The sequence below is a fragment of the Gadus macrocephalus genome, chromosome 1 (assembly GCF_031168955.1).
Source record: "Gadus macrocephalus chromosome 1, ASM3116895v1".
Classification (NCBI taxonomy): Eukaryota; Metazoa; Chordata; class Actinopteri; order Gadiformes; family Gadidae; genus Gadus; species Gadus macrocephalus.
This window is the reverse complement of record NC_082382.1, coordinates 25,023,361-25,043,636: the sequence shown is the minus strand read 5'-3', so window position 1 is coordinate 25,043,636 and position 20,276 is coordinate 25,023,361. Positions and strand designations below refer to the sequence as shown.

Below are 20,276 nucleotides of genomic sequence, written 5' to 3'. Positions count from 1 at the left end.
ATAAAAGGTTTATCGCTCTAAAAAACATCGGAAGCGTGCGTTAGTTATCCTTTTTGTTTGGCGGTCCAACCTGCCACTGGCAGGGATTGATACCCAGGCTATTTAAAACCGATGCACCGCAAAAAAAGATGCTGTACCAAAATACCCCCCCTCCTCACCGAAGCTGTCCAGACCATCATGATAATAAGATAATTACAACAGAATACGAGGCTCTTACCTGCTGCGTGCACCAGATCGATGGCAGACTCGGTGAGTATGTTCGGGTCACTTTGAGATCTGCCTCGCTGCAGAAGGCAGTTGTCTAGTCCATCCGATGTAGCCATGGGGACAGAGCGCCGGAATCCTGGATCAAATATTAATAAAAAGCCTCCGAGATGCAGGCGAGGTCAGGGTAGTAAAGTATTCAGCCAGAGCGGATGTAATTCGGGTTGACAACAGCCGCTTGCAGAGCGTCTAGCGGGGAGCCATGGTGGTGGAGCACAGATTCCTTGTATGATTCTGTGCGCGCGCGCGCGCGCGTGTGTGCGTGTGTGTCTGGAGCGTGTGCCCGCGCGCCGATGTGTGGACATGATGGGAGGGGTGATGATGTACCACCGAAGATGTCCCTCTGCATCCTCCAATATGGCCATCCGGCGACTGAAACACACACGCATGCACACGCATGCATGCTGCAAACGCCTTTAGGTTTTCGGTGTGCACGTTGTGAAATGAGGCTGAGGTTCAATTAAATGATCATTCGTGTACCGAACTCACACTTATTCCAGTGGTGTCGTTTATTAGAGCGTCGAATGGATAAACGCTGAATCCGGAAACGGAGGGGCCTGCAGGAGCGAGCAAAGCATTTGATAGCGATCAGTGCAATAAATTATAGTCTTTAACGACCTGATGGATTAATATGATCGCAATTACGCAACGTGTACCCTCGGTGGCATGTGATTGTGATCCCATTTGGGTAATGCATAGACCACCTCCCTGTCCGACATATTCCATTCAGAAAGAATAATTAATTGTACAAAATATCTGTTGACCTATTGTGCAAAGGCAATTAGGCTACAATAGCCAATTCATACAATAGGCCTACTCTAATACAATTACAAAATGCAGACAAATATTAAAACAACATGGTGATCACTTAGCACCCTGTCACATACTGTATGCCACATATCAGTCCGAAATGGAGGATGTTTTTGCTCCAAACAAAGAAATTCGCTTCATTTGAGCGCAGGCTGCTGTGGCTCCCGTAGGTCGCACCCTATTGGTCCGCGGATCCGTGACGCATAAACACGGAAGTGCTCTGCCGTTGGGGAAGATGGCAGCTCGCAGGTGTCTCGGGCTCTGGTTCTTTTTAATAACATTATGCGTCGTTTCTACCGGCGCCGACGTCCTCCACACGACACCAGTCACCGGTACTGAGAGCAGCGCGGCCGGCACAGAGACGGTGGTAGCGAGGGAACAACCCGAAGCCCCTTCGGACCCGGGGGAGCACACCGCGGCCGAGCCTACCCGGGAGGGGGAGCAGAACGACCGGACTAGGGGGGGGGAGCAGACCCGAGGCCAGCCGACCCGGGAGGAGGAGCAGGAGCAGGAGCAGGAGCAGGAGAAGACCAGGGAGGGGGAGGAACTGACCAGGGAGGGGGAGCAGACCCCAGCCCAGCCGACCCGGGAGGAGGAGGAAGAGGAAGAGGAGCAGGAGCAGACCAGGGGGGAGGAGGAGTTGACCAGGGAGGAGGAGGAGTTGACCAGGGAGGAGGAGGAGTTGACCAAGGAGGAGGAGGAGCTGACCGCGGAGGAGGAGGAACAGACCAGGGAGGAGGAGGAGCTGATCAGGGAGGAGGAGGAGCTGACCACAGAGGAGGAGGAGCTGACCACGGAGGAGGAGGAGCTGACCACAGAGGAGGAGGAGCTGACCAGGGAGGAGGAGGAGCCGACCAGGAAGGAGGAGGAGGAGGAGCAGCAGACCACTGCCCAGCAGGAGGAGCAGACCAGGCGGTGGGAGGCGACGGAGTTGGAGGAGGAGCATGTCCATGATGCTGCCGTTCCCCCCCCGGCCGCGGACCCCCCGTCCCCGCCGCCGTCCAAAGACGACTTCCAGGAGGAGCTGGTGATCCGACCGCTCCACTCCGGAGACATCTACGCCAGCTTCCAGTTCCGCACGGTCTGGGACGCGGACTTCATGGGAGACCAGAAAGGTATCGAGTCCCGATGGGTTTGTGTTGTTCTTTTGTGTTCATTTGAGTCGTTCATTAAAGGGCAACTTCACCCATTTCACATGCTCGACCATTCAAAAATATGAGTGGTTTCTAACGATACAAAGCTTTGTATCGTTAGAAACCACTCATGTTTTTGAATGGTCGAGCATCATTCCCTTATTTTCTGGAGAGACTGGAGAAATCCGTATCAGTCTCTAACACTTCCTGTTTACAATGACGCAATATGACGATTTTTGCGTACAAGAAAATAGGAAGTGTAAGAGGGGATGATTCCGAAATGGCTCACCATGTCGGGCTGAATAGTGTAGTGAGTGACCCCAAGGCTGGAGGTCTTGTGGAGGCTCCAGAGGAGTGGGACCAAGTCGCGTGGGAGGCCAGTGGGCAGTGGGCAGCGGGGCTCCGGCGGGAGACAATCGCTGGCAACAATCTTTCCTCTCCATGTCACAGTTCATGTACTTCAGGGAGTCAAAGCCAAAGTACCTTTCCCCCAATTCCTTCCTAACCATGGCTAAAATAACCCCAACTACAGTCTCGTTGTGGAAACACTAGAGACGTCGAAGAACCGACGTGTTATGCGCCATAACACCAACAGCAGAACGGATATCCAAATAACAAAGAAGTGTACAACACTTGCGTTACAGTGTGTGTATACACACACACACACACACACACACACACACACACACACACACACACACACACACACACACACACACACACACACACACACACACACACACACACACACACACACACACACACACAGAGAGAGAGAAAGGGGACGTAGCTTGGCCCCTTATGACGACATATGGGGCCACATTCCAATCAACACGCCTGAGGCGAGCAGGATACCTAGTGCTTGTTTTACACCGAACGCAAGTTGTAGCCACTGGGGGACGATAGGCAGGCTAGGGGAACTCATATTGATGTTAGAAAACCTCATAAAGTGAGATTTGCATGCCATGGGACCTTTAAACTCTTGTTTACCCCAAAATATGACCCCATTTATATGAATCAGGACATTGCCTCACTTCCTTCATCCCTTTAATGATTTTATTTTGAATTTGAATCAACATCATAGCATCTCCTTATATTCCTCTAATGACTGGATAAATTATGAGTTTTTATGTTTTTATTGTCATTAAGCATCATTAAGCTCTACTTTTTGCCTAAATTTGACCCCTTTTGAAATGTTTCTCAATCTGACTTTCTTCAAGGTCATTTAGCCACATTGAGTTCCGTTTTTTTGATGTGTTTACCATATTTAAAAAAAATCAAGAGATGTTGTCCTATATGTTTGATTTTCTTTTTTTTCGTCAAAGTCAAATATTTCTTTGCCTCGTTAAGCTGTTTTAACATTAAGCCTTTTAGGATATCCCGAGTAACCTACTAGGAGTGCTCAGCTTAATATAAATACATTTTAGAGTGAACAAACACAAGTTACTGCCCAGTCATCTAACGGTTTGTAGCCCCTCTCTCCCCTTCTATTTATCTTCAAAAAAACTCAAACCTCACAGAATTAATGCTAAAGATTTTATTTTATTTGTATCAAAGTTTTTCGTTACTTTTATAAAGAGCCAAAATATATATTTTTGTGAACAAGAAAACGCTAATCCAGCCAACCCCTCCTTTCACCCACCATCACACTGGAAAATCAACCTCAAAACTCACTAAATGGCCGACGGGCCTTTTACAGAGGGAAGAGCAGGAAGCCACTGAAGGTGTTGAAGCACATGGGATTGTCAAATAGCTGACGGGAGCCGTGGAGCTCGGTGTAGACGTTGTCTCCGGCCTCCAGCTGCACCACGGCGGCGTTGGAGGCACTGTCGTTATTGTCATCCCCCTCTACGTCCAAGGAGGACACCATCCCATGGCCGTTCTTCATCAGTGACATCATCGAGTTGGGCGTTGGACCCAGATTGTTGAACATGGTGTATCTGAAGTAGTACATGCCGGCCACCGGGGCGGTGAAGAAGCCCGTGGCACGGTCGTAGCCGTTGCCCATGTTGGAGATGATCACCCCGTACTTGACCGTGGTGGGACCCATGGCGGGGCCGAAGGAGTGGCTCAGCGCGGCAGTGAAGGCCACCCGGGGCACAGCGGCCGATGTGCTCTCCTGCAGAGCCTGGAGCTGCTGGGCCTGCTCCTGGAGCTGCTGGGCCTGCTCCTGGATCAGCCTCTGCAGCTCCAAGATCTGTGCGCTATAGACCCCTGAGTCTCTGATGAGTCTGCAGATGTCGGGCTTGCAGACGGCCAGGCTGGCATCGGGGTCCCTGGAGGGGTCCGTATCTTGGCACTGGCCGCTGGAGAAGATGAAGGCCGCCAAGAGGAGGAACGTGCGCTCCATGGTTCTCTTCTGGACTTCTGTTTGGGCTTGAGGTGCTCCTTGGTCTGGCCTTGGTTTAGTTTGTCTTCAGGTGGATCTTGATTTGTTGTTGACTAGGACTGGTGTGCTCCACCAGCTCTGGGGTTAGTTCTGTTCTTCAAGCCCCAATGCAGCTCGTATTTATAGCTGTCCTTTGTTTAAACATGAGAACATGAAGAGAGCTGGTGCACCTGTGAAGATATCCCACACACATTTCTAGTTGCACTTACAGAGATGGCGTGACCTTGGACAACGGGCCAAATAGATTGAGAAAACTGAGCAACACCTGTCACGGCCACAGGCTGATGATAACCAAACGTCGGGCGCCCAAGCCAGACCTACTGTAGCCGCTAGCCAGACTGTGCTTCCTATCGTACTTGAATAAATGGTCAACTCAACTGAAGCCTCATCCTTGAAAAGATCAGGGCAGTTAGGTAACCCCGACGTGATTCTCCAAAGACCACCCAGAGGCCCAGGCTGGTGGCCGAGCGCTATCAAATTCTCAGACAGGATGCCACTGATGAGGTGAGCAGAGCCTTTTAGAGTAAATATCGGCATAGTTAGAATATAGAAGTATTAGGGGGGAGAGTTTGGAGCGGCATAGCCCCAGCCGCGCGCTGAAGCGTTGGGAGAATCAAGGTGACAGGACTTCTTTTGAATGAAAATGATACGTTTTTATACTATATCTATTTTTTGGTGAAACCGCATAAGTCTTGTCCGTTCGGCCGACGTCCAGATGGGGCCGGCGAATCCGGTGCCCGAAACCGCACATCTATCTATCCGGACCACAGTTGCGTTGAATTTTTTATTTATTATTTTATTTGCATTCTTTTTGTAGCTTTAAATAAAGCCCCTTGATAAATGTAATTAGTAACTGTACATTAAAAAGTATTTCTGCTCAATTTAAAAGGTTGAATCTCCTCGTGACTGAATGTTTGTATACAGCGCGCAAGCTTGATGCGCTCCACTTTTTTCTGTGGAGAACCAGCGCCTTGAATATTTACTACAGCGTTTCTACAGCTCGATGCGGTTTCGAAATGACTCCGTCTTTACGGAGATATCCCTGAACCGCATAAAACGAAATTGGTTCGTTTTCACCAACTAATACTCTTCACTAGAAATCTTTTGTGAAATGATTTTCAAGCAGTCTTGCGGTATCAGCTTGGTAGATGGAACAGCGAGGTGTCCGATTATAGGCGGAGATCTAGATCAGCGGGAGTGGCCACGAAGCTGTGCATCGTGGTGCATGGTGGGAGTTGTTGTATTCAATCCACAAGCGCCAAAAATTCACTTTCTGCCTTTTCTCGGTCAAGACGGCACCAAATTAGAATTTTATTTTATTATTCGACTACATATAGGACCCAATTTCAATACATATTCATGCCTCCACCGGTGAAATGCTCCTTTAAGGTACAAACGATCTGTTAAAGACGATGACCAGAGAGTAGCCCTTCACTTGGGGCTGGGCGATTAATCGAATTTTGATCGCGGTTTCGATTTCACCGTCTAACGATCACAAAATGTGAAATGTGTATTATTTTAGATTGGAAAAATTAATTTTTGACCATTTTGTGTATTTTTTTATGGCGAAATTTCAAAGTTCTCAGTTACAAAGTTTTTTTTGGGAGAGACATGCTGAATAAATACAAGTTTTCAAACAAATAATCGTTTGAATAATCGTGATTTCAATATTGACCAAAATAATCGGGATAAGGATTTTTCCCATAATCGAGCAGCCCTGCCTTTACTTGAAGCCCGTGCCGCTCTTCAGATGCGTGTTGACCAGTGAGCGATCAGCCTGTATGATCACGTCTAATCCACTTATTGTTTCCGTGTTTCCCAGTGTCCCACTACCGGCTGTTCCCCAAGTCGCTGGGCCAGGTGATCACCAAGTTCTCGGTGCGAGAGCTGCACATCTCCTTCACCCAGGGCTACTGGAGGACGATGCAGTGGGGTCAGCCCTACCTGCCCTCCCCCCCGGGTGCCGAGCTCTGGGTCTGGTTCCAGGACACGGTCACTGAGTGAGTCGGGAGGTTTGGGACACACATGGGAATTGTCGCGTTCTTTGAAGAAAGTAGTCCAATCCGGATCGCTTTTAACTCACTTTATTTGTCAAAGTATTTCGGTATGGTAACTATGAAGCAAAAGGAGGGGAACTGTATTGAGCAGGCGTGCGAGCGACAACCAGCTGGCCGATATCTCTAAACCGCAAGTCTGGACTACCGGATGTTTCTGCCCTTGTTTGCTTCCGTACCTGGTTAAATACCTAGTAGGCGTGGCCTATGTGACGCATTAGCCTCGGCTTCCCCACCTGTCTAAAGGTGCTGCCTTCTGTGGATGGAGTAGTTATTGCAGCCTTCAGTTAGGTCCTGCTTCCCTTGTGGCTATGTATAGTATTTACGGCTTACATGTTCGGTCCTGCTTCCTAGAGGCTATGTGGGGGCATCTTATGTGCTTAAAATACGTAACAGATTCAGCAAAATACAGGAATCAACTTGCAAATTGTGAACATCTTTGTTTATCCGATTCTTATGTTTCTTTTGTGATATCAGTGTGGTCGCGTTATATCACTTATGACCATATCACCCGGTCCAGCCTACCAGCTTTATATACTGTGGAGAGCAGCACGGGAATGACCAGGCGAGGGCCCAGGTTACAGCAGGTCCCATCTCTCGTGCCCCAAACGCTGCACAAGTCTGGCCTTTATTTACACGGACGCGCGAACACACACACACACACACACACACACACACACACACACACACACACACACACACACACACACACACACACACACACACACACACACACACACACACACACACACACACACACACACACACACACACACACACACACACACACACACACTATTTTTTTTGCTGCTTAATGTCACTGCCACGAGCGACAGTCAGAACCCTCCCATGATCCTTTGCAGCACACTGAACACGGTGACCACGCCCACGGTCGCCACAAAATGTACCCTACCTATAGAGTGCGGATAGCGTTAGGAGAACTGAGTAGAACCGAACCAGAGAGCGAATGAAAGAAGACGCTGTGATCCCCCGGCTTCAGCGTCAGAACGCGACATCAGCCAGTCAGGTAGCAAACGGTTAGCGTACGCTGTACTCATCGGTCTGCGCCTCGTTTCTCCCCAGCGTGGACGGAACGTGGAAGGAGCTGACCAACGTGCTGTCGGGGATCTTCTGCGCCTCGCTGAACTTCATCGACTCCACCAACACGGTGCAGCCCAGTGCCTCCTTCAAACCTCTGGGCATCGGCAACGGTACGCGCCCGTTACCACGGCACCCACACAAACGTACAATCAGAGACGTTCCGATACCTATACCGGTATTCTTGTAGTGAAGCGTGAGCATCCATGTTTTTCCGACTAGGTAGGTCGACCGCACGTGGGTCGGAGGTGACGCGTCTCCCGTTCCGACTGTGCATCTCCGACCGTTAACGAACGCAGCAGAACACCGTAGTGTTTGTGATGTTCTCTGCCTGTGTAGTAAATGAGTCACGTGATGGTATCGGGTCGGTGCGTAGACTTGTGTTTTTATCGGAGGGATTTCCGATAATCGGTATCTGATCAACTCTAAATACAATATATGATAAAGTACAGTGAGATGTTCAGTGATGCATGTTGCATAGTGTTGTACGGCTGTAATGCGTTCGTTATGGTGGTTGTTTATTGGTTTGTGTATTCGTCTCACCAGTGACGGACCACAGCTTCCTCCGCTACGCGACGCTCCCGCGGGAGATCGTCTGCACCGAGAACCTGACTCCCTGGAAGAAGCTGCTGCCGTGTGGCTCCAAGGTGTGTGTGTGTGTGTGTGTGTGTGTGTGTGTGTGTGTGTGTGTGTGTGTGTGTGTGTGTGTGTGTGTGAGAATGAGAGAAACTCTGTGTGTGTGTTTTTGTGCTCCCTGCTTACGTGTGTAAATGAGTCATTTAAAACAAAGCAAAGCGAGTGTTTGCTCAGACTGCGTAGGAGATGTCTAATTGCACACGACGTTGTAAGACTGTGTGGGAGAAGTATAATTGATTTGATGAAACAAAATGATTTTATGAATTACTGGCCCTAACGATCTCCATGACCACCGAACCTCAATCACTGAAGTAGTCTTTATTCCGGTGCTGTCCATGAGATTAAATATTGGGTCAAGTGTTTGGCTACTGCAATATGCACTTCAAAACACTACTCAGCATTGTGTATCGTCCTATCCTAGCTATCCGTGTTGTATACGGGGAATGGGTTAACCTAGCGGTTGTTAGTGGTTCTATGAACATCCTCACGTACCGACAGAGATATATTGTTGTTTCTCTTTCTTCTGAAAAATTGACTTATTGTTAGTTGCTTTGGATAAAAGCGTCTTCTAAACGACGTGTGTGTGTGTGTGTGTGTGTGTGTGTGTGTGTGTGTGTGTGTGTGTGTGTGTGTGTGTGTGTGTGTGTGTGTGTGTGTGTGTGTGTGTGTGTGTGTGTGTGTGTGTGTGTGTGTGTGTGTGTGTGTCAGGCCGGTCTGTCGGTCCTGCTGAAGTCGGAGAAGCTCTTCCACAGCACCTTCCACTCCCAGGCCGTGCACGTGAGGCCGGTCTGCCAGGACCCCCAGTGCCGGACCACCTCCATGGAGCTGAGGCAGACCCTCAACGTGGTGTTCGACCTCCACACCTCCGGCCAGGGCAAGCGAGGTGCGCTGGAAACCCGCCGTGTACTGCGCTGTGCTCGTGTGCTGCCTCACAAAGCCTCCTGATTGGGCGACCTGAACCTGTACAGACCAACCGTCGTGCACCATGGGGCACGACGGTTCTGAAACAGAAGGGCTGGGCTACATGTTTTTTTTTAAAGGGGTTATATCGTGCCGTTTAGCACTTAGGTGGATGCTCCCACTTGTGGTGTCACTAAGACACAGGAAAAGGCAGATTTCCGAACGGCTTGTAATGGTTCATCACACTCAGACCTGGTGGCGTTATATGACCCCTATTAACTTCGGTGTACTACCGCCATCAACTTTTTCAGATAGCGCAATCAGGGCTGGAATAACGCTAGTTTAAGCACCACTCGTCCGTCAGACGAGCGCATTAATTAGCTTTAACTGCGTTTCAAGTGAGTTTATTGAGGAGACATTTGATGTGATTAATGGAAATCGTCGTTGATAATCAGTCCACCTTCAAAAATTCCTTACAGACAGAGCCTGAGCCTGGACCGCTTTTGAATATCAATCCTTAAGCATTATTTCTGGTTTACTGGACGACCTTCATGTTGTTGTGATAACATATCCTCTAGTCTTTAACAGAAAAGGTGTGCTGCAGAAAAAAAAAAATTGTGCCGTGTGTCCTTTCATCATTGAGGTATTGCATTTGAAAAGGTTGATGGAAGCGATAAAATAAAAAAAGAAACTGCCGCAATTGCTCCCGATACCTTTTACGCTTTAGTTTATTTGCTCCAAACCTTTGGGGCCCGACGACGGCCGCCAAGCCTCCAGTGTTTGTATTCCATCACTCGTGTCTCATGGGTTATGTCTCCAGGGTTTTCATCACACGTGTGTTGTCTGTTTCCTGGCTCTCCCTTCAGAGTGGTCGCTGTTCAAGATGTTTTCCCGGACCCTGACGGAGGGGTGTCCGCTGGCCTCCTCCAGCAAGGTGTACGTCGACGTCACGGACAACCCGCAGGTGAGGCCCGCCTCCGGAGCGCAGGGCCTGGCACCCTCTATGGCAGCCACCTCGTTCTGCTGCACCTCACTCTGCCACCTCACTCTGCCACCTCACTCTGCCACCTCGTTCTGCTGCACCTCACTCTGCCACCTCACTCTGCACCTCACTCTGCCACCTCACTCTGCACCTCACTCTGCCACCTCACTCTGCCACCTCACTCTGCCACCTCACTCTGCCACCTCACTCTGCCACCTCACTCTGCCACCTCACTCTGCACCTCACTCTGACACCTCACTCTGCACCTCACTCTGCACCTCACTCTGCCACCTCACTCTGCCACCTCACTCTGCACCTCACTCTGCCACCTCACTCTGACACCACTCTGCCACCTCACTCTGCCACCTCACTCTGCACCTCACTCTGCCACCTCACTGCCACCTCACTGCCACCTCACTCTGCCACCTCACTCTGTCACCTCACTCTGCCACCTCACTCTGCACCTCACTCTGCCACCTCACTCTGCCACCTCACTCTGCCACCTCACTGCCACCTCACTGCCACCTCACTGCCACCTCACTGCCACCTCACTCTGCCACCTCACTCTGTCACCTCACTCTGCCACCTCACTCTGCACCTCACTCTGTCACCTCACTCTGTCACCTCACTCTGTCACCTCACTCTGCCACCTCACTCTGCACCTCACTCTGCACCTCACTCTGCCACCTCACTCTGACACCTCACTCTGACACCTCACTCTGCACCTCACTCTGCCACCTCACTCTGCACCTCACTCTGTCACCTCACTCTGTCACCTCACTCTGTCACCTCACTCTGTCACCTCACTCTGCCACCTCACTCTGCACCTCACTCTGTCACCTCACTCTGCACCTCACTCTGCGGCCAGCTACCTCACTCCAGCTGTTTTATCAACCCACTGAGGCGTGAATGCCTTCATGTAAACGGAATTCATTTATACCGCGCTTTTCTAACCAGTGACCGCTCAAAGCGTTTTACAATATCGCCTGACATTCACACATTCACGCACACATTCACACACCGATGGCGGAGTCAGCCACGCAGGGCGACAGCCAGCCCGTCGGGAGCAGTGAGGGTGAGGCGTCTCGCTCAGGGACACCCAGACACTCAGCTAGGAGGAGCAAGGACTCGAACCAGCAACCTTCTGGTTACGAGTCAACCCGCTCTACCTCTTGAGCCACACGCAGCTGTGTCCACCGAGCCGGGCTATCAAGGGCTCGCAGCAGTGGGAGTATTTCCGGGCCATTTCCTTTCCTCCCTTTGAGGCCTTTTTGGGGGAGAACTAAAAAACAAATCATTTTGAGTGGATCAAGCGTGAAATTAGGTTGACTTGATGTAAGTGTTTTGGTTTGTTGTGTTAAATTGATCGTGTGGTTGCTGACAAGCCTTTTAATTCGGGCCTCTGTAATTTCCTCGTTTGGGAATAAATAGTTTGTGGCCGAGAGCTAGCTGCGCTACATTATGGAGCTAGCTGCGCTACATTATGGGGCTAACTGCGCTACATTATGGAGCTAGCTGCGCTACATTATGGAGCTAGCTGCGCTACATTATGGAGCTAGCTGCGCTACATTATGGGGCTAACTGCGCTACATTATGGAGCTAGCTGCACTACATTATGGAGCTAGCTGCGCTACATTATGGAGCTAGCTGCGCTACATTATGGAGCTAGCTGCGCTACATTATGGAGCTAGATGCGCTACATCATGGAGCTAGATGCGCTACATCATGGAGCTAGATGCGCTACATCATGGAGCTAGCTGCGCTACATCATGGAGCTAGCTGCGCTACATTAAGTAGCTAGCTGCGCTACATTACGGAGCTAGCTGCGCTACATTACGGAGCTAGCTGCGCTACATTACGGAGCTAGCTGCGCTACATTACGGAGCTAGCTGCGCTACATTACGGAGCTAGCTGCGCTACATCATGGAGCTAGCTGCGCTACATCATGGAGCTAGCTGCGCTACATCATGGAGCTAGCTGCGCTACATTATGGAGCTAGTGGCTGAACAAGAGCACTGGACAGCCGCAGCGAATGAATTGGAGGAACGCGTTCATCCATCTCGGCCTGCCGCTCGCTTAGAGCACGGCACAGAGTCTAACCGGTCCACTGTCGTGGGGGGAGGGGGGGGACGCTTTATGGAGTTTGAAGTTTCAGTCGCTCATCTTCTTGTGAGACGGATGCTTCCACGTTTTGTCGTTGGTGCGGACGCGGACTCTGCCAACAAGTTATTTGACTCTCTTTTGTAACAAGTGCAAAGCTCAAGTTAAATATTATTTATTAGGCACATCAAGACCAAGGGGATGTTGTGCGTGCTTCACCCAAATCCTAAATGGATCAAACGTATAGATATAGCTGAGTAGTATGGCTCTAAAGCCTGAAGAATATGAACCTTAGGCCTGAGGGATATGGCTCTGAACCCAGCATCGTTGACACGGACCACGACATTGTTTCCAAATTTGAAATCGCCATTGGGCTGTTTCCTTAACTGTGTGTGTGTGTGTGTGTGTGTGTGTGTGTGTGTGTGTGTGTGTGTGTGTGTGTGTGTCCCTCCGTCAGGGGGAGCAGTTTGAGCTGAGCCCGGCCACGCCCCTACTGACCCAGGCCGTGGTTCTGGGAGACCGGAGGACCTACTCCGTCTACGACCTCACCCAGCAGGCCTCCTTCGGGTCCTCACGCTCCCTCAACATGCTGCTGCGCTGGAAGGCCGCCGATGGTGAGGGGGGGGGGGGGGGCATGGTGGGGGGGGGGGGGGGGGATCAACAAACAAGATGGAGAAAGCGTGTTCGATTCAATTCAAAGAACTTTATTTATCACGTGAGGGAACTTCATTTGTGGTCAAGCGCATACAAAGACGACATATTTCATCAATAAATAGTTATTAATAATCATGTACAAGAATAAATCATTTCTTAAAAGCTAAAAACACCCTGCGGGTAGTGGTGGAGGTGTTGGTAGGGAGAATAGATCATTAGTTGGTGGAAGGTGAATAGGTTGAAGTGATAGGCTGAAGCGGGGTGGCTTACTGTTTATTTAGGAAGCGTTAGAAAGGGTTTTATGCTGCAGTCCTTGGATTGGACTTGATGGGTAGGTACCCTACAAAAGTTTGGGGTCACCCGGATAATTTCAGGTTTTCCAGGAAACCTTAAAGGAAAGCTGAAAACCTTTTATTCTACAGTTTTCAGCAGTGCTAACATAATTGCACAAGGGTTTTCTCATTATCAAAAACCTTTTAACACGATTAGCCAAACAATGTACCATCAGAACACAGGAGTGATGGCTGCTGGAAATGGGCCTCTGCACACCTGCGTAGATATTCGGTTAAAAATCTGCCTGGAATCAGCTGCAATAGTAATTTACTACATTAACAATGTCTAGACTGTATTTCTGATTAAATTAACGTTATTTTCATTGAAAAAACGGCTTTTCATCAAAAAATAAGGACATTTCTAAGTGACTCCAAACTTTTGGATGATAATGTATGTCGAAATAATCGAATAAACTCCAGAATAGCCACAACAATGTTGTTCCCCCTGTGGTACGTAGGGGTACTGCATGGGTTAATATATTTGTTTCGTGAAATATACATATTTTCATAGATAAGAATGACAAATAATGAATAATTAACTCCTCATTATAAATAAATATCTTAAACATAAAGTAAATATAGTATTATGGCTTGTTAATATTAAAAAAAAATAGTGTCACTTTGTGCTTTCCATCGTATGTGTACCATTGTAATGATTTCCGAAGATGTTTTGTGTTCATTTGCGTTTGCTTAATAATCCCGCCTGGAGGGTTGGCAGCGCTGCTGACCTTTCCGTCGCCTGTTTCTCTGTGGCTGTGGTGAAGAGATACTCGTGTATGAAGGGGCACCCTCTGCCCAGCCACGTGTATTCATCTGCGTTTGAGACGGTCTGGATGAGCGTTCAGGGGTCCACCTCCAGTCAGACAGAACCACTCAGAGCAGCTCACCATTTCACCGTCGGTCGCTGAAGAGCAGCCGTTACAACACACTGGAGCCCTCTGAACTGCCCCTTTCTCTCCCTTCCTCCCCCCACCCCCCCCCCCCCCCCCCCCCCCCCCCCCCCAGGCGAGATGCTGCGCCCGCTGCTCCACAGCGAGCGCTACGTGGCGGGCTACGGCCTGCAGGCGGGCGAGATCCACACGCTGATATACAACCATCACCCGTACCGCGCCTTCCCCGTGCTGCTGCTGTCCGCCGTGCCCTGGTACCTGCGGCTCTACATCCACACGCTGACCGTCAGCAGCAAGGGCAAGGACAACCGGCCCAGTGAGTGAGACCGTTCCCGCCGCACCGCAGGACGGGCGCTGAACGCTCCCCGCCACCTTCACACACGGCCCCAGGGTGTCCGCGCATCCTTAAAAAGTCTTAAAAAGTCTTAAATTCATGTTTCTAAATTGAAGGCCTTAAAAAGTCTTAAATTCATGTTTCTAAACTGAAGGCCTTAAAAAGTCTTAAATTCATGTTTCTAAACTGAAGGCCTTAAAAAGTCTTAAATTCATGTTTCTAAATTGAAGGCCTTAAAAAGTCTAAAATTCATGTTTCTAAATTGAAGGCCTTAAAAAGTCTTAAATTCATGTTTCTAAATTGAAGGCCTTAAAAAGTCTTAAATTCATGTTTCTAAATTTAAGGCCTTAAAAAGTTTTAAATTCGTTACAAATGTCATATGGTGGTCTTAAATACTGTAACTCAAGGACTTAAATTCGTCGGGGCAGGTCTATATATATTTTTATTTTCCTCGTAGGACTTATCAGGACGGACATGTAGAGAGGCTTCTTCCTTGCTCGCTGCATATATAAACGGTTATCTGCGTGCTTGCTAGCTAGTCTGCGACAATGGGAAGGTGCAAATTCAAGGACAGTTGGCTGGAAGACGTCCGTTTCCGAAGTTGGCTCGCGTCTGTTGCCATCCCCCACCATCGCGTGTTTTAGGCCTTAAATTTCATTCAAGGTGGTATTAAAAAGGTCTTAAAAAGTCTTAAATTCGACTTGCTGAAACCTGCAGATACCCTAACAGAGAGAGGGTCGCACTGTGTGCACACAGTCCGACACTGCACCGTGCTGCATAGAGTGCATACATTGTCGGACTAGATGCACTCCCTTTTCAATGCTACCGCACTGTCTCTTTAAGCATGCGCTGGAGAATGTATGCAAATGTGTGTGTGGGAGGGTAGAGGGGGGTTGTCTGTGTATAGCGGGGCATTGGATTGTTTTTTATTGTTTTATATTCTATATTTACCTGTTTTTATCATTTATAATTGTGTGCCACATTTTGTGTGTGTGCCGGAGCTGCCAAGGTGTAACACCCTTGACCCACCAAATCCTTTTCTTAATGCAATGTCCCCGTTTGGCCACAAGGGGGCGGCGCTGAGCCGTGTTTACCGTCTCCGATCCCACTCCGCTTCCTCGCGATCTGCTGCTCGCGAACAAGCTAGTCTCCGTAGAACGACGCTTTGACTTTAAGGCCGGTGCGAATCCTACTATGGCCATGCCAAGACCCGCCCTACTCTGTCTGTGATTGGCCGGGTTGCATCCAACTCAACTGGACGCTTTAGAACTCTATGGTACCCTCGCTGTGAGCATTCTCGAGCGACACAAAATAACCCTAACCCATAACCCTAACCGTAGCAGCTAATATCAAGCCAGTAAAAGCGCGATATTCTAATCCATATACAGTAGAATCAAAGATAGGGGTGACGTGTGTGACAGACCAATCAGAAATAGAGGCGGGCGTGTCTTTTCGGGATATGGGCGTGGCCGTAGTAGGATTCATCATCCCGCCCTCCGTTTATAGTCCTTCCGTCGTTTCATGACACGAGGCTCCTTAGTCATCGATCACTTCCTGCTCCCCCCCCCCCCTCCAGGCTACATTCACTACCAGCCGTCCAAGGACCGGGAGAGGCCCCACCTGCTGGAGATGCTGCTGCAGCTGCCGCCCAACTCCGTCACCGAGGTCACGGTGGAGTTCGAGAGGGCGCTGCTCAAGTGGACCGAGTACACCCCTGACCCCAACCACGGCTTCTACGTCGGGTACGTCTTGTCCAGCGCCGATAGAGAACCCCCCCTCGTAAACAAAGTAAAAGTCTTCTTCAGCGCGGCTGTTGGGCCGACTTGGTTCAGCGGGTTGAAGGAGGTAGGTTTGGTTCAGCGGGTTGAAGGAGGTAGGTTTGGTTCAGCGGGTTGAAGGAGGTAGGTTTGGTTCAGCGGGTTGAAGGAGGTAGGTTTGGTTCAGCGGGTTGAAGGAGGTAGGTTTGGTTCAGCGGGTTGAAGGAGGTAGGTTTGGTTCAGCGGGTTAAAGGAGGTAGGTTTGGTGATGAGCGGGTTGAAGGAGGTAGGTTTGGTGATGAGCGGGTTGAAGGAGGTAGGTTTGGTTCAGCGGGTTGAAGGAGGTAGGTTTGGTTCAGCGGGTTGAAGGAGGTAGGTTTGGTTCAGCGGGTTGAAGGAGGTAGGTTTGGTTCAGCGGGTTGAAGGAGGTAGGTTTGGTGATGAGCGGGTTGAAGGAGGTAGGTTTGGTGATGAGCGGGTTGAAGGAGGTAGGTTTGGTTCAGCGGGTTGAAGGAGGTAGGTTTGGTTCAGCGGGTTGAAGGAGGTAGGTTTGGTGATGAGCGGGTTGAAGGAGGTAGGTTTGGTGATGAGCGGGTTGAAGGAGGTAGGTTTGGTTCAGCGGGTTGAAGGAGGTAGGTTTGGTTCAGCGGGTTGAAGGAGGTAGGTTTGGTTCAGCGGGTTGAAGGAGGTAGGTTTGGTTCAGCGGGTTGAAGGAGGTAGGTTTGGTTCAGCGGGTTGAAGGAGGTAGGTTTGGTGATGAGCGGGTTGAAGGAGGTAGGTTTGGTTCAGCGGGTTAAAGGAGGTAGGTTTGGTTCAGCGGGTTGAAGGAGGTAGGTTTGGTGATGAGCGGGTTGAAGGAGGTAGGTTTGGTTCAGCGGGTTGAAGGAGGTAGGTTTGGTGATGAGCGGTGCGGCAGTGAAACGGTTACAACGTAGTTAAAACAAGAAAGCAAACGCCAAATAAACCAACAATGTCATGTTGGAATCGTAGCTAACACACACTCCCTTCATTTAAACCGGCCTTATCTTATTTAAGATCGTTTTCACCTCCCCTTCTCGCCTCCTTTTATATGTTCTTCAATTATTTCATTTTGTGTTCGTTCACTCTGTAAGGCGTCTTTGAGTCCGTAGAAAAGGGCTATTTCAGTCAAATGTATTATTATTAATATTATTATTATTGTTATCCACATCGTCATGACGATGATCCCCGCGTTGTGGTTCCAGGTCGTCGGTCATCAGCGCCCTGGTGCCCAGCGTGGTCGCCATGGACACCAACAGCACCCTGGACCGCCCGCTCTTCAGCAGCTTGTGAGCACCCGCCTGTTGCACACGACAACGACACACACACACACCCGCGCCGCGCCACTGTGATCCTTCCCCGCCCGTTCCGCACCTGAACTCTGAAGAATAAGTCCCGCCCCCGTGGCTCAAGTTCTGAACTGCACGCCTTCTCCCTCTAGTTCCGACTGGGTCGTTGGATTGTCGGTGACGTTAAAGTAGCATTAATAATCGTTTACTAATTCAACGACAATCCAAAAACCAGTGGAAACTAGATGGAAAAAGTGTGTAGTTCAAAGCGTGAGCAGCTTTTACCTCTTCGCCGCCTACAGAGTTTGTTATGTACGATCGTTCTAAAACGCCATGTTATTTTCCCGTAGACATTTGAGGGAGAACCGGGAGCCTTCGGAGGCGGGACTTATTCTTCAGAGGCCTATAGAACGCGATATGCAAATCACAAAGGCTGCGATTGGGATTGGTCACTGTTACTGACTGGAGATTAGCAAGATTCGTATTCATGTTTCTTTTGCAATTCAGTAGTTAAATAAAGATGTATCAATTCATCTCAACACATAGACCTGGCCTAATGGAAAGAGCAGTTTATATGTTGACTGCTAACAATGTTGTATTGGTCAGACTACAGAATGATTTATTGCATAAGGAATAATGAATAATACAGAACATAAGGAACTTTAAAAAAGAAAAAAATCGCATATTAAATCGCAATCGCAATTCTGGTCGAAACCCGATCATGTCCCCTAAATCGTTCATCCCGGTCCGTAACCGAGCGTAACGCCTCCCCCTTGTGGTCACTGCCGGTACAGCTTCCCCTGCAAGGAGGAGGCCAGCTACTTCATGCGCGTCTACACGGAGCCGCTGCTGGTCAACCTGCCCACGCCCGACTTCAGCATGCCCTACAACGTCATCTGCCTCACCTGCACCGTGGTCGCCGTGGGTTACGGCTCCCTGTACAACCTGCTGACGCGCACCTTCCAGGTGGACGAGCCCAGCCCCGGGCTCGCCAAGCGCATCGCCAACGTCATCCGCCGGTTCAGAGGGGTGCCGCTGCTATGATGACAGTGGCAGGAAGTGACGTCACGGCTAGCGGTGCTGAGCGGCGGCGGCGGAGGCGGGACGGTGGAGCTCGCCCGCTCGAGCCGAACAACGTGACAAAAGTCTGTTGTTCAGGGAGGGGGAGGGGGGGGGGGGGCGACAAACGGGAAAGTCTGTTGTTCAGGGGGGGGGGGGGGGGGGGTCAAGCACTGATATGGTTGTGTTGTTTACGCTGTCGAAGGGCCGTTGTCCTGCGTTTGTTTGTTTTTGAACGAGGGACAGCTGGGTTTATTTTAAGGATTCTGATTCTTTTGCTGCTCATGGATCGTTTTCATTTGTGTTCTAACGGATGAACGGGGGCTGGATCGGGTTCCTAGACGAAGAAGAAGCAGCGTTCTCCGTCGCTCTGCTACAGTGACGGCTCTGGCTGTTTTTGTTTTAGCCGTGTTGGGTTTCCTCCTCGTGTGCGACTCGTCTGTTTTCTACCCGGTGATGTCACTCCTGCTACGGGCCAATCAGAGGGCTGTTCTGCTCCTGAGGGCTGGGAGTCCTTGTGATTAAGGCCCAATCCCATTTCTACCCCTTACCCCTTCCCCTTACCCCTTCAAAACAAGGAGGAGGGGTAAGAGCAAGGGGAAGGGGTAAGAAATGGGATTGGGCCTAAAACGTGTGGTTGGTGAAAATGTACAAACTGTAAAAAAAACCTGGCATTTATTGTAGCTTTTATACACCTATTGAAAATAACTCAATAGATTTTAATTAAATCCGAATTTGAATGAGTGGAGCATGTTTGCCATTTTAGGATCACTTACACTACGGGAACTTTAAATTTACATTAACGTGCATGAATTAGCGCATGTGTTTCTCCATCTCCAAAAGCTTTTTTTCTTTTTGGGTCACTTTTGCAAGACTGCAACATGCTTACTAGATCATATTTATTCTGACCTGATACCATAGGGAGAACGGGTGGTCATATTTATTTGTTCAGAATCAAATGTTAACGGGAACAAATCTAACGGGTGAGTATTCTCCATTAATCTTCTCCACTTACGACTATTTATTATGATGTTTTGGGGTCAATGAGAATGAGAATTCTTTTGAATAATTATGAAAATAAAGGTTTATTTAAAAACATTCTTGTCAAAGTGTTTATAATGCTTGACATGCACAAACACACACGCACGCACACGCGCACACACACACTGCTCTGTTATAGTAGGTCTACTTTTTGGTGTGTGTGCAAACGAACAACGCCCTCACTTTTCAGCTCAGAAGAGACGCATGACCGCCCCTTTATGTATGTGTTCGTTCACATTGTCGTTTGTTGTGTGTAACATGATTGAGCCTAGGTTGTCAGTGAACCACCTTCTCTAAACTTATGATGCCCTGAGACAGATTTAATTAGACTACAGCTATTAATGCACTCAAGGCAATAAGAATTAGGAAGTAGAACAAGAAAGTGTGAATGGCATGGATCGGAATCCATCATGTTGTGGCTTGTGTGTTTTTTGTTTTTTTACTACCAAGGCCCAACAGGAACACAGCTGACACAGAAAAAAACAGGGTAGTACTTTAATTACTTAAGTACTTTAAAGTCCCGGGAGAAAAGACAA

The 20,276-nt window shown here is 49.3% G+C and overlaps 3 protein-coding genes across 3 annotated transcripts in view; 1 reads left to right on the top strand and 2 right to left on the bottom strand.

Annotated features, from left to right (window-relative positions):
- The window catches only part of LOC132463697 (phosphatase and actin regulator 3-like), a 20,421-nt gene extending 19,259 nt beyond the window's left edge, over window positions 1–1,162 (bottom strand). The window contains exon 1 of the mRNA XM_060060013.1: window positions 218–1,162. Within this exon, the coding sequence (XP_059915996.1) occupies window positions 218–323 (106 nt within the window). The 5' untranslated portion in view covers window positions 324–1,162. The remainder of the gene's footprint in view (window positions 1–217) is intronic.
- A 94-nt stretch (window positions 1,163–1,256) lies between these two features.
- pigt (phosphatidylinositol glycan anchor biosynthesis, class T) lies at window positions 1,257–19,797 on the top strand. Its single transcript, XM_060059429.1, has 11 exons — window positions 1,257–2,189; window positions 6,419–6,596; window positions 7,734–7,861; window positions 8,295–8,395; window positions 9,093–9,267; window positions 10,151–10,248; window positions 12,824–12,980; window positions 14,358–14,558; window positions 16,153–16,318; window positions 17,557–17,640; window positions 18,435–19,797. The coding sequence occupies exons 1-11, from the start codon at window positions 1,310–1,312 to the stop codon at window positions 18,682–18,684; spliced, it is 2,418 nt and encodes an 805-aa protein (XP_059915412.1). The 5' UTR covers window positions 1,257–1,309; the 3' UTR covers window positions 18,685–19,797.
- LOC132463637 (C1q-related factor-like) lies at window positions 3,250–5,236 on the bottom strand. The gene has a single exon (XM_060059941.1). It carries the CDS (start codon window positions 4,555–4,557, stop codon window positions 3,901–3,903), a length of 657 nt encoding a protein of 218 aa, XP_059915924.1. The 5' UTR covers window positions 4,558–5,236; the 3' UTR covers window positions 3,250–3,900.
- Window positions 19,798–20,276: the final 479 nt, after the last annotated feature.

What these genes read in the sequence shown, in the direction of transcription:
- pigt (XM_060059429.1), top strand. Translation starts at nt 1,310, where the DNA reads ATGGCAGCTCGCAGGTGTCTCGGGCTCTGGTTCTTTTTAATAACATTA. An exon ending in TGCTGCCGTGTGGCTCCAAG is followed by an intron (nt 8,396 to 9,092) that starts GTGTGTGTGTGT and finishes TGTGTGTGTCAG; the next exon opens with GCCGGTCTGTCGGTCCTGCT. An exon ending in ACGTCACGGACAACCCGCAG is followed by an intron (nt 10,249 to 12,823) that starts GTGAGGCCCGCC and finishes TCCCTCCGTCAG; the next exon opens with GGGGAGCAGTTTGAGCTGAG.
- LOC132463637 (XM_060059941.1), bottom strand. Translation starts at nt 4,557, where the DNA reads ATGGAGCGCACGTTCCTCCTCTTGGCGGCCTTCATCTTCTCCAGCGGC.